Raw genomic sequence first — 12,666 nt, 5'->3', positions numbered from 1 at the left:
TAGAGAAGCATCACGATTTTTCAAAGTGTGCCAATACTTTTGTCCGGCCCATTTTTTGAGTTTTGTGTAAAATGATAAGGATTTAATTTTCTTTTGATTCACTTCTGTATTTTTTAATTGCAAGCAAAATAAATGAAGATGTTACTACCAAAGCATTTGTAATTGCAATCATTTTCGGGGAGAAATTGAGCATTATCCTACAGAATTGCAGGGGTGCCAGTACTTTTGGCCAGCAATGTACAGTTCAACAACCAGTCGCATGTGGGAAAGTATTTATTTTCTTGGTAAAATACAACAGCACATTTCGTAGCCTTTTATTACGGACCACAAAATAAACAATCAGAAGAATTTCAAACTACAGAAGTTAGATGTGTAAGCTAAAGCCTAAATAATCAAAACACAGTCAAAGTACTGGAGGTCGGGGCTTCTAGTTTTTGGTGGGGTCAATCACCCTGCCCATGAACAGCAAGGATTTTGTGTCTTCATGGTATATGAAGAAGAAAAACGGACGGTTCACAATGAAGGTCCTAGGTAAGGAGTAAGGAATAATGCCAATGGTTGTGGCAGCCGCCGCCGTCGTCCCCACCTCGTCCACATCAACGACAGCCTTGTGTAGTACCTGGAAATTAAAGTCAAGCGAAGACATTAAAAACAAGCATGTTTCAGACCACAGTGCAGCATGTGCATATGAAAACTGACCTCTGAAACCTTCAGGCCTTTATCTTTGCTTAGTTTTGTCAGGTTGGCAGAACCGCCAAATAGACTAACGAAACCCATTTCTGGGAGAATGTGATGTAAAGAGTACGACTCCTCCATCTTGAATTTGGGAATGTTGATCTCCAGTTTACTGTGAACAAAACGACGAACTGAGCCACCTGACGATTCGTCACGTGATTAAAAATAAAAAAATAAAGGTACACCGTACGTCTTTTGCAGTTTTTTTATCCAACCGAGCATCCTCTTTGCGGTGATCTCATCATCAATAATATTGTAGTCCACTCCTTTGTTGGGCAGCAGGATGAGCATGGACACGCCCTCCAAGTAGGGCAGTTTCAGCACACGGACACCAAGTTGAGTATCTTCCATCGTTTCAAACTTGTCCTCTTTCAACATCATTGGCACTTGTCGAATATTGTAGTTGTCAACGTAGAAGGGGGCATTGTATGTGTCGTTGGGGTTGAAGGGCATCTTCCACCCACCTGTAGAAGTCAACAGTACATCCAACCCCTTGCAAAAAGTATGGAATCACCAGTCTCGGACGAACACTCACTCAGACATTTTACCATGTAGAACAAACTCAGATAAAAAGCTAGAAAAAATAATAAATGAGTTCAAAAGTGCAACTCTTAAGCAATCAGAAACACTAAAATGAATAAAAAACATTGTGGTGGTCAGTAAATGTTACTTTTATAGAGCAAGTGCAGGGAGATATATATGGAATCACTCCATTATGAGGAAAAAAATATGGAATCATGAAAAACAAAGAAATAACAATCACAACATATCTCTAGTATTTACGAGCACCACCTCTGGCTTTTATGACAGCTTACAGTCTCTGAGGCATGGACTTGATGATTATTCATCAAATTGGTGCCAACTCTCTTAGATTGCAGTTGCCAGATCATCCTTGCAGGTCGGAGCCTTGCTTTGGACCATTTTTTTTTCAATTTCCACCACAAGTTTTCAATAGGGTTGAGATCTGGGCTATTTGCAGGCCATGACATTGACTGGATGAGTCTTTTATCCAAGGAATGCTTTAACACTTTTAGCTCTGTGGCATGATGCATTGTCATCTTGCAAAACGACATATTTTCAATTGAAGGGATAAGAAAGCTGTCTAAAATGTCAATGTAAACTTGTGCATTTATTGAAGATTTAACCACTGCCATCTCCCCAGTGCCTTTGCCTGACATGCAGCCCCCTATCATCAAGAACTGAGGGAATTTTGATGTTTTCTTCAGGCAGTCATCTTTGTATATCTCAGTGGAACAGCACCAAAGAAAAGTTCCAGCAGCATCACCTTGTCCACTGCAGATTCTTGACTCTTGACACATAGTCCACTGCGGATTCTAGACTCTTGAAACCTTGTCCAATGCAGATTCTTGAGTCTTGAAAAGTCTTTCCAAGATGACAATGCATCATTCCACTGAGCTAAAACTGTTAAAGCATTCCATGGAGAAAGACTCATCCTGTCAATGTCATGGCCTACAAATAGCCCAGATCTCAACCCTATTGAAAACCTGTGGTGGAAATTGGGGGAAAAATGGTCCACAGCAAAGCTCCGACCTGCAAGGATGATCTGGCAACAGCAAAGAGAGTTGGCACCAAATTGATGAAGAATACTCCTGAAGTCCATGCCTCAGAGACTGCAAGCGGCTATAAAAGCCAAAGGTGGTGCTACTAAATACTAGAGATGTGTTTTGATTGTTATTTCTTTGTTTCTAATGATTCCATGTTTTTTCCCCTCAGAATGGAGTGATTCCATATATATTTCCCTGCACTTGCTCTATAAAAGTAACATTTACTGACCACCTCGATGTTTTTATTCGTTTCTTTCAGTGTTTCTGAACGCTAAAGTGTTGCACTTTTGAACTAATTGATTATTTTTTCAAGCTTTTTATCGGAGTTTGTTCTAAATGATAAAATGTCTGAGTGAGTGCTCGTCCGAGACTGGTTATTCCATACTTTTTCCTAGGGGTTGTAGAAATGATTAAAAAGTCGTCAATGTTCAATTTAAACTCACCTTGGAAGTAAAAAGTGTTGACCAGCATGAGCTCAGTCATCGGATCGAGGCCGGAAAGCATATTTGTCACTTTCCCCCCGGTTTTGTCTTTTATGTACTCATTAATGAGACTGATGCTTGCATTGGTGTCTTCAAAGTTTACTCTCTTAATGTCTGCGCAAAAATAGGACTTCATCTGATCCTCAAATGCCTTCTCTATTTTGAAGTGTTCGCGTACAAAGAGGGATGTGCCTTGTTCGAGTTTTGTCGTCCCGTTCTGCGAGATGTTCCCGTGGAGCATCTGGAACAGCTTTGGAATAAGATCTTTTTGGTCGGCTTTCTCCAGATTCTCCAGGTGGAGTCCTTTCAGTATCTCCTCGTACGTGACGCCATCAGAGGCCATAGAGAGGGCGGCAAAACTGGTGGATACGCTCAGAGGAGAGAAAACGATGTTCTCATCGTGGTAAGTGGATATTTTACGGTATAGGTCCATAGCAAACTCCATATTTTTGAACGACAGACCATAAACGCTGGTGAAGGGAAGTGGGGCTTGTTCCGCCGGAGCGAGGAGGCACATTAGTATTAAAACAAAGCCCATCTTCCATTTGGATGTAGCCATCATTTGGCTCTGGGGACATTGAGAAACATAACCTGAAACAAGTAGATGAATATGTTGTTAATGGAACATTCTATCAAGAATAATACAGTTGCCATTTCTAAATCACTCTCATACATACCATCCATCTTGAGTAACATTAAGTCAGAAACTTCTTATTTGGGGAAACAAAGTGCAAGTGTGCTTTGAGAGTTACACATTAACCAAGGCACACAGCCTATTTGCTGTTGCCTGCCCCTTCCAAATATGTTGATGCATTCCGTTCCTGTGTCTGTGTATACAACCTACAGAGATTATGAAATATACATTCAAGCAGCGGTCTTGTTTTGTATACTAAATCTAAGCAGAGTGGTGTTTTAGAACAGGTTTTGGAACCGGTTTACTCACGATTTAGGGCACTTTCATATTAGCACAGTTTCGTTCGTTTTAAATGGACAAGAGTTCTTTTTCTCAGATAGTCCGTTAATGTGAATGCGCATCCAAACTCTAGTTTGGACCAAACAATCGAATTCTGGTCCCCTTAAAGCGCATCCTGCTTCGATGTAAATGCAAGCAGAGCAGGGTGCGCTTTGCTACTTTATGTGCAGCGTCACAGCGTGGAGCTGTGATGCTGTAGGCTGGGACGGAACACGCAGGGCATCCTTCGAAACGCAAGTACAGCGTGGACCAGGAGCGTCACTAGGCCCTAAAATATTTTTGGGGGGCTTAAGCCCCCTTAAAATAGGTCTAACGACGCCACTGGCGCGGACGCTATTCAAAATCAACAATGGTAAGATGACAGACAATTAGCCATTGCCAAATGTTGTTGAGCTGCGCAAAGCAGTTGCATTTGAAAAACAGAAGCAGGTTCTAATGTGGCGATTGTGTTTTGAATGCTGTTGCTGAACATACCGTGTGAGAGTGACTGGCCGAGACAGGCGGAGCCTCTCGAGGCGGCTGTTTTCTGAGTCTCGCTCTCGTGGAAGTCGCAACAATTTGACAGTCCAAAAAAATCACGAAAGTGAGATCGATTACACACCTGTGTGACTTGGGGTCAGTTTCGTGGTTGAATTTCCCCTACGCATTTTTTATATACTCCAGTTTACTCGGCATTGAGATGGGAGGGAGCGACCCCGCTGCTGGCCGCGTGGCAACTTGCTGTGCTACGTTGCGTTTTAAAATAATTTTTGCATTTATTTATTTATTATTTCCTTCAAACTTACGTGCATACAAACTTCTGCTTCACAAAACAGTTGAAAATAAGTTGACACATACAGCTGCACGGTTATATTACCATTGCAAAAAAAAAAAAATATATATATATATATATATATATATATATGGCGGGAAAATTTTTAACAGGAGGGCATTTTGTTCTTTTAAAAATGCTTTTTTTTGCTGTTTTCAAACAGCAAAACCCTATCTGAAGGTGAAAGCATGCGAGAGCAGAATTACAGACGCCATGACTTCAACGAATTATTATCGCGTACTTACCTTGTTTCAATCAAAAAACTCCATGTAGCATGTATCACTGAGTGTCAAGAGAGAGCTGTGAATGGCCACAGCTGGATTTTTTTTGGAATTTGATGGGTGAAACATGGTAATATAAAAAGGGTGGCGATGCAGAAATCGCAGACATCAAGGAGTGGTTGAGATGTTCTTTTTCATATATATACCCTTTTAACCATTAAACGTTTAAAACATTTTCTTTGTTTGGATCGATTATTTATAATCTAGCATATCGGGGAAAATGCAAAAGTAACAAAAAAAATTTAAGCGATAGTTATGAGGCATATATCCGTGACTTTTTTACAGACACCAATTTTTTGATTCTGACGTAATTTGTTTAAAAGTTTATAGTATGCGAGTGAATAATTTAAAGTCTTTTTTTTTTTTTTTTTTTTTTTTTTAAATGAAATTTTGGACATCGAATAGTGATGCTAAGCTAAAAATGACAGACATTTTGAATAATAAATATAATTACTTACTTTCTTTTTATGGCTGGTTGAAACAAGCGGTTGCGCGACATCTGTAAACGGGCGTTTCCAGGGTAAAAGGGACCAATTAAAAATACTTCGGGGGCTTAATGGGCCATGAATCTGCTATGGCAGGATATAGACAAATTGTTCCATCAAACACAACAGTTCTTTTGGCTTAAAATACAACAGTTTATTTTATAGAGGGTTGCAAGAGCAGAAACTGCTTTTTCAGTCTTGTCTGTGTTTTCCGCCATATATATATATATATATATATATATATATATGGGAGGGAAAATGATAAGCAGTACTCAATTTGGACAATTAGGGATCAACGTAGTTTCTATGCGGTGTGCTCATTTTTGTTGCCGGGGTTTAGATAATAATGGCTATATTTTCAGGGGAAAATAAATTAACTCTATTATATAAGCTGCACACAAACAACTTTTCATTGTGTCAAAGTGTCATTTCGTCAGTGTCATCCCATGAAAAGATATACTTAAATATCTGCAGAAATGCGAGGGGTGTACTCACTTTTGTGATACACTGTTTAACATGCAAAAATAATGCTATGCTACATTACGTGCAGCGTCACAGCACCACACTGTGACGCTTCACGCTCTCTCCCCTCCCAGGTGGGAGGTATTCTCTCTTCTATTTGTCCAATCAATACGTGTCTTTCGTCCACGTGATGCTACTGGGAAAGTTCGGTTGGAGCAGCGTGAATGCTGAACTTTTTCAACAACTCATTCACAAGTGTTGAGGTAGCTCTCCAACCGGACCCTGGTCCTTTTGGTCAAGTTTGATTGCGCCCAAATATATTTTATTCCATTTCTTTCAACTGCTAGAAAAGAAACTGATTTGCTCAGCGGAAGGTTGATTTCCACTTAGACTGAAGAACTACAATGGACCTACAAGCAGCATGGATTGCGCTGGTGTCACATTTGACGCCATGAAAAAAGCGTGTGATGCAAGGATGCAACAGTAGAACGAGAGTGTAGATATTAAAACAAAAAAAAGGAATAGTGTGAAATTATGGAATCACAGAGTACCAAAAAAAATAAAAAAATAAATAAATATAAAGAGAAATAACTGAATGAATAAATAAATAAAAATATAAGTGCCTCAGGGTAGGGTTTTGGCACCGTTCCTCTTCACCCTCTACACCGCTAACGTCTGGTTTAAATCTGGTTCCTGCCATCTCCAGAACTTCTCAGATGACACCAGTTCAGTTTATTCACACATCATTCAGGATATACAGTACATGGTCACATGCAAGCAGCTCATATAAGATGTGGGAAAAATCTCCCCAATTGTTGAATGTATCATGGGATGACGATGAGGACAAGTACGGAGAACTGATTGACAACTTTATTACAGTGCTGGCCAAAAGTATTGGGAAAAAATTAAATCATGATCATTTTACACAAAACTCCAAAAATGGGCCGGACAAAAGTATTGGCACCCTTTGAAAAATCATGTGATGCTTCTCTAATTTGTGTAAGTAACAGCACCTGTTACTTACCTTTGGCACATAACAGGTCGTGGCAATAACTAAATCACACTTGCAGCAGGTTAAAATGGATTAAAGTTGACTCCACCTCTGTCCTTATGTGCACCACATTGAGCATGAAGAAAAAAGACCAAAGCATGGGCAATCTCAAGGCTACAAGATCTGAATGTGTGTATCGTGCGCAGTGCCAATAAGTATAAAGCTAACCTCCCTAGATGTGGACGGAAAAGAAAAATTGACGAGAGATATCAACGAAAGATTGTGTGGATGGTGGATGAAGAACCTTGACTATCATCCAAACAAGTTCAAGCTGTCCTGCAGTCCGAGGGTACAACAGTGTCAACCCATATAAAAAAGTCAGGCTTGAGTTTGCCAAAACTTACCTGAGTAAGCCAAAAACGTTTTGGAAGAATGTTCTCTGGTCAGATGAGACAGAAGTAGAGCATTTCGAGAAAATGCATCAACATAGAGTTTACAGGAAAAAAATGAGGCATTCAAAGAAAAGAACACGGTCCCCACTATCAAACATGGCGGAGGTTCTCTGATGTTTTGGGGTTGCTTTGCTGCCTCTGGCACTAGACCGCGTGAATGGCATCATGTCTGAAGTCTACCAACAAATTTTGCAGCATAATGTAGGGCCCAGTGTGAGAAAGCTGGGTCTCCCTCAGAGGTCATGGGTCTTCCAGCAGGACAATGACCTAAAACAAACTTTGAGAGAATGCACTGGAGTGGCCAGCAATGAGTCCAGGCTAAATCCCATAGTACACCTGTGAAGAGATCTGAAAATGGCAGTTTGGAGAAGGCACCCTTCAAATCTCAGACACCTGGAGCAGTTGGCCAAAGCAGAATGGTCTAAAATTCCAGCAAAGCATTGTAAGAATCTCAATGATGGATTCCGAAAGCTGTTGTTCAGTTATTTCGTCTAAAGGTTGTGTGACCAAGTATTTGGCTGACGGTGCCATTTTTGGAGTTTTGTGTATCATGATAATGATTTTAAAAAATTTCATTGTCTTTTGTGTTTTTTTCATTGCAAGCAAAATAAATGAAGATATTACTACCAAAGCATTTGTAATTACATTTTCTGGGAGAAATTGAGCATTATCTGACATAATTGCAGTGGTGCCATTACTTTTGGCCAGCTGTGTATTTAATAGTTGCATTACAGGCCTGGCAGGGCATCACTTGGGAAGCAACCCAGCATCTGCTGATGACTTTGCGGTGGAGACAGAAAACTGTAATCGACTACAAATCATTTTCAACCAAATATCAGTTGTATTGATTACTCACATTCTTCTAGCTGTGCCAAGCTGTTCTCCAGGGGTGCATGGGAAGTCAGCAGGCGCCCAGAGTTGAGGCCTGACTCCAGAGCGTGGTCTGGTGATGCACGCCCAGGAAAAGAAAAAGGTGTTTCAAAGTTTTCTTCATTATCAGTGGTTTGATGTTGTAATTTGTCTACTTCCTGACCTACTAGTATGAGTTGTTAAGTGAGCAAGTAAAAAATTACACAGTCCCTACAGGCTTTTATTAATCGAAATTTAAGACTTTATGAATTTAGGACAAAACTTGATGTAAATTCTACTGAAAATATCACCACCAACCAGGGCCGGAGTGGGACTCATTTTTGGCCCTGGAATTTAATGCTTCAGACCGGCCCACTCATTTAAAATAATGTCATTATGCACACACGTGTTCAGTTCAGTGTTCTCTAAAGCCGTGTACTGTAATTCTGTGTGTATAATATGTAATATAAATGTGTATGCATATGTAAAATATGCAGGTCAGTTGCATCTAACATTTATCTATCACTTTCAAATGTGTGGTTTGATTGCAATCTAACTTTTGATAAATAAATATGCCACTATTATCATTTGAGCATAAAATGTGACCATATTAGAATTGAAGCTTGCTTGTTCACACTGTTACAACGCCTCACCTGTTTTTTCAACACTGACAGCATCAATGGCAGCAATCCCATCCTCACCACTTCCCCGTGTCTGCCACTGACATTAAATCACATATTAAAGAAATCGTCAGTTTTAACAATGCATTCTGATCAATTCAAGTCAGCTTTATGGCACTTTAAAAACGCCACGTAATTGATTATATTAATTCTAATTTTCACTCACTGAACAACATGGCAATCCTACCTTCCAGCTCTGCACCTTTGTTGTGTTCATTATGGCTAATGCTTGCTGCTACATATCCCTTGTGAGGTGCTACAAGAAGCCAAAGTTTCCACAATTACATATTGTCGTATCACACGGTGCAAGTTGCATTTTATTCGCCATCTGGCCTTACCACTTCGTTGTAATCCTCTGTAGTTTGAGGCAGTGAGGTCGTTGCATGAAAAAAAATTAGCTATTTTTGCGCATTTTGCCGATTCTTTCACGAGTGCTTTTCTCTTTTCAATTCTTATTTCTTCAGCACCACCCTTGCTCTTTTTATCCATCCGAGCACCGAGATAGCAGCTAGTTTGGCTCATTACAGACTACAATTAGAGGGCGGAGCTGCATGCGGTATTTTTCGTGTGCACACGTGAGGATGTGTCTGGGAAAATATTATTATTATTATTATTATTTTAAGACGGCCCACAGGGACAGCGGTAACAGAATGTAAGTTATACTCACTGACACTGTCATAAATAAATACCAAACAAAAAATTATAACAGTGTAATGTTTTTTTTTTTTTTTTTTTTTTAAATAAAACCCGGACCGGCCCATCTGGCCGGCCGGCCCATCGGGAATCGTCCAGAAGCTCCCAATTAGTCACTCCGGGCCTGCCACCAACTCAGTTAAAAAACTACAACAACAACAACAACAAAAAAGCAGGAATATGAAATGTGGTTACTTTATTTGAATGCTCCTTATGACAATGTCATCATTATCATTACAGTATTTTCTGCACTATAAGGCGCACCTCCAATTTAAAAGTATTCATAAATAGGCGCACCGCATTATAAGACGCAGTAGTAGTAGTTGTGGTTGCGTTATGCATTGACTAAATGGAGCTGTGCTAAAGGGGCTTTCATGCCATGATTAACCAATATATAAGGCGCATCTGATTATAAGGCAGACTGTTGACTTTTGAGAAAATTGAAGGCGTTAAGTCTTATCGTGCAGAAAATATGGTACCAGACACTCATTATGAATATGAATGAATGCTTATGGCAGGTGGTCATTCAATAATTTTTTTCTGTTGTGATGCAAAGTTGACATATCATGATTAAGACAGTCTCATGAGTCGGGGACCTGGAAACCACAGTAATTGGGAGGTAAGTGGGTCTTACACTTTTCTCTATGGCGTGGCTCCTGGGGCGTGGCCTCCTCTACGCCTAGGCTGCCGGTTGTGGGGGAGTCGGGGCTCCGGTTCCGCGGCGGTCTCCTGCTTTGGCCTTACCCTCTCTTTCTCTTCGGGTATCCTCCTCTGGCCCCGGCGCAGGTCGCTGGCTGAGTGCTGGTGGGATGTCGCCCACTCAGGGTGAGGATCTTGTTCCGCGGTGTGCCTTGTCGGTTGAGGGGTTACGGCGGTGGCTGATGGGCTTGGTGGTGGGGGCGGGCGTGGGGGGCGGTGGAGCATCCCCTCTTCCCTTCCCTGAAGGCCGGTTCATGGGGGCGTGGATGGTCTGGGGAACCACCCTGGGGGATGGAGGAGTTGCCCTGGAGCTGCGGGATGAAGGATGGGCCGCACCGGCCGTAGCCGTGACCTTCTGGCAGCCCACGTGCAGCATTTCCACTTGTCTGCAGGACTATCACATGTCTGATGGGATTCACGCACGACTGAGTGCATTAGACACACTCAAGTTGAGAGAATGTCGGTGCCAGGATTAGCGATCAGGCAGCATAGAAAAAGATGTCAACATATCCACATGTACAAATGATTTACATATGACTGGGTTCTACACCTTACATTGATTTGTGTACGCTCCACCTTGCCTAATTACATCTCTTTTTGACTCATCCCCCCTTTTCTTTCTCAATCCCCCACATTGTGTCCAAAAGATATATAATTAGCTAACCATAGCACCACTATGTTCATAGGTAGTGTAGGTACTCAATGTACATCTTTTTTCTTCTGTCTCTCCTCTTCTATTTTGCTTTCTGTCCCCCCCATAACCCTTCCTGCTTGATGCTTTCTCCTAATAAACAAAACATACTTAATAATCCCAGCGGGAGTATATCATACACCATGTGATAATCTATGTCAAAGCAGTTGAACAGGACAAGTTAAAAAAAAAAAAAAAAAAAAAAAAGTCTTATGAGACTGTCATAAGAAGCATTCAAATCAAGTGTTATTGAAAATTTCTCAGACAGCATTTCATGCAAAGGAGCACAATGCAAAATTTAAGGAATTTAAGATCTACAATACAAAATACCTTTTCAAACCACGCAATCAAGATAAGTAAATTTAATGCTTTGAAGATTCCGCGGGAACTCCGAATGAACAAAGCATGACGACTGTTGCTTTAACCCTGGAGCAACACCAGACCAGAATAGATTTTGCAAATGTGTGGATAAAAACAAGATACAATGATGGCTTTTTGATTACAGTGAGAAGGAAGTGAAATTCAAACTAGTCCTTAATTGTCTTAAAATCTTTGGATTTCTAATTATAGCAACTGCGCATTTTACAAAATGCCACCATTAATTCTGGAAGTCCACTAATAAGTCAGTGGCAAAGACACAATGATTAAAAGCAGTGCAATTCAAGAGCAAACTTCTTTAAAGGGGAATTATTAAAGTAGAAGTCATCAATCAATATCAAAGATACTGATGAGTAGAATGTAAGAAGTCATGCTGTAATCAAGAATTCATTTCCTACTAATGTACAAAGTAGTTATGATACTGTTCAAGAGAAAATAGTATACATCATTCAGTAACCCGAAATGAAATGTTGTGCATCCATCCAAAATGGCTCAAATATACACCATATAATGATATGAGTGACTGATATTAACCATTGTAAGCAAGGCACAACAACAGAAATATGATCTTGCGAGATTATCCTAATCACCTCAAAAGTAAGATAATACAGTGTATCACAAAAGTGAGTACACCCCTTGCATTTCTGCAGATATTTAGGTACCGTATTGGCCCTGATTATAAGACGACCCCCTCTTTTTCAAGACTCAAGTTTTGAAAAAAAAAAAAGACTTTGAACACCAAATTAATTTTTATACAGAAAATAATTACAGTACATCTGAAACAAATGATTATAACAATATATTTGAGAGAAAAAGCATGTTATTTTGCCTCATTCAAATCTTAATATCTGAACATTCAAATATGTAAACTCAAGTGCAATCACATTTGTAAACGAATGGCTTCTGGTTTTTGAAATGTAAATAAACCAATCTATTGTGATAAAACAACAAAATTGCAATAACTGCATTAACCATCAAAGTGAAGTCTAACTGTAACTGTTGTCTTGAAACAAATCTTGTTTGGTACACAAGAAGACGGTACACAAGAAAGCATGCCCGTCTCATCAGACCATAGGACATGGTTCCAGTAATCCATGTGCTTTGTTAACTTGTGTTTGCTTTCTTGTGTACCGTCTTCAGAAGAGGCTTCCTCCCGGGGTGGCAGCCATGTGCACCATTTTGATGTAGAGTGCGGTGTATGGTCTGAGCACTAACAGGCTGACCCCTCACCTCTTCAATCTCTGCAGCAATGCTGACAGCACTCCTGTAACGAGTCACATGACATTTTGAAGGGAAAATGACAAGAAAATAAATTAGCTCTTATATAAGCTGCACACAGACTACTTTTCATTGTGTCAAATTTTCATTTTGTCAGTGTTGTCCCATGAAAGATAGACTTAAATATCTGCAGAAATGCGAAGGGTAGTCACTTTTGTGAT

At 40.2% G+C, this 12,666-nt stretch overlaps 1 protein-coding gene across 2 annotated transcripts; it reads right to left on the bottom strand.

Moving 5' to 3' along the window:
• Positions 1 to 255: 255 nt before the first annotated feature.
• Positions 256 to 8,998, bottom strand: serpina10b (serpin peptidase inhibitor, clade A (alpha-1 antiproteinase, antitrypsin), member 10b). 2 transcript variants are annotated; one of them, XM_057858612.1, is made up of 7 exons: positions 8,954 to 8,998; positions 8,740 to 8,806; positions 8,094 to 8,180; positions 2,744 to 3,373; positions 926 to 1,199; positions 700 to 847; positions 256 to 619 (listed from the first exon to the last, which is right to left on the bottom strand). In XM_057858612.1, the coding sequence occupies exons 1-7, from the start codon at positions 8,981 to 8,983 to the stop codon at positions 428 to 430; spliced, it is 1,428 nt and encodes a 475-aa protein (XP_057714595.1). In that variant the 5' UTR covers positions 8,984 to 8,998; the 3' UTR covers positions 256 to 427. The 2 variants fall into 2 exon arrangements, with proteins under 2 accessions (XP_057714595.1, XP_057714596.1); XM_057858613.1 differs by lacking the exons at positions 8,094 to 8,180; positions 8,740 to 8,806; positions 8,954 to 8,998 and adding an exon at positions 3,460 to 3,561.
• Between the last annotated feature and the right edge of the window lie 3,668 nt (positions 8,999 to 12,666).

Source organism: Corythoichthys intestinalis, chromosome 15 (assembly GCF_030265065.1).
Source record: "Corythoichthys intestinalis isolate RoL2023-P3 chromosome 15, ASM3026506v1, whole genome shotgun sequence".
Taxonomy (NCBI): Eukaryota; Metazoa; Chordata; class Actinopteri; order Syngnathiformes; family Syngnathidae; genus Corythoichthys; species Corythoichthys intestinalis.
This window is presented reverse-complemented; position numbering and strand designations above follow the sequence as displayed.

Excerpts from the sequence above, each read along its gene's own strand:
- serpina10b (XM_057858612.1), bottom strand. The coding sequence starts at position 8,983 with ATGAACACAACAAAGGTGCAGAGCTGGAAG. Across the intron at positions 8,181-8,739 it reads TGTCAGTGTTGAAAAAACAG|ACCACGCTCTGGAGTCAGGC; the intron begins GTGAGGCGTTGT and ends GTGCATCACCAG. Across the intron at positions 848-925 it reads ATAAAAAAACTGCAAAAGAC|TAAACTGGAGATCAACATTC; the intron begins GTACGGTGTACC and ends TTTTGTTCACAG.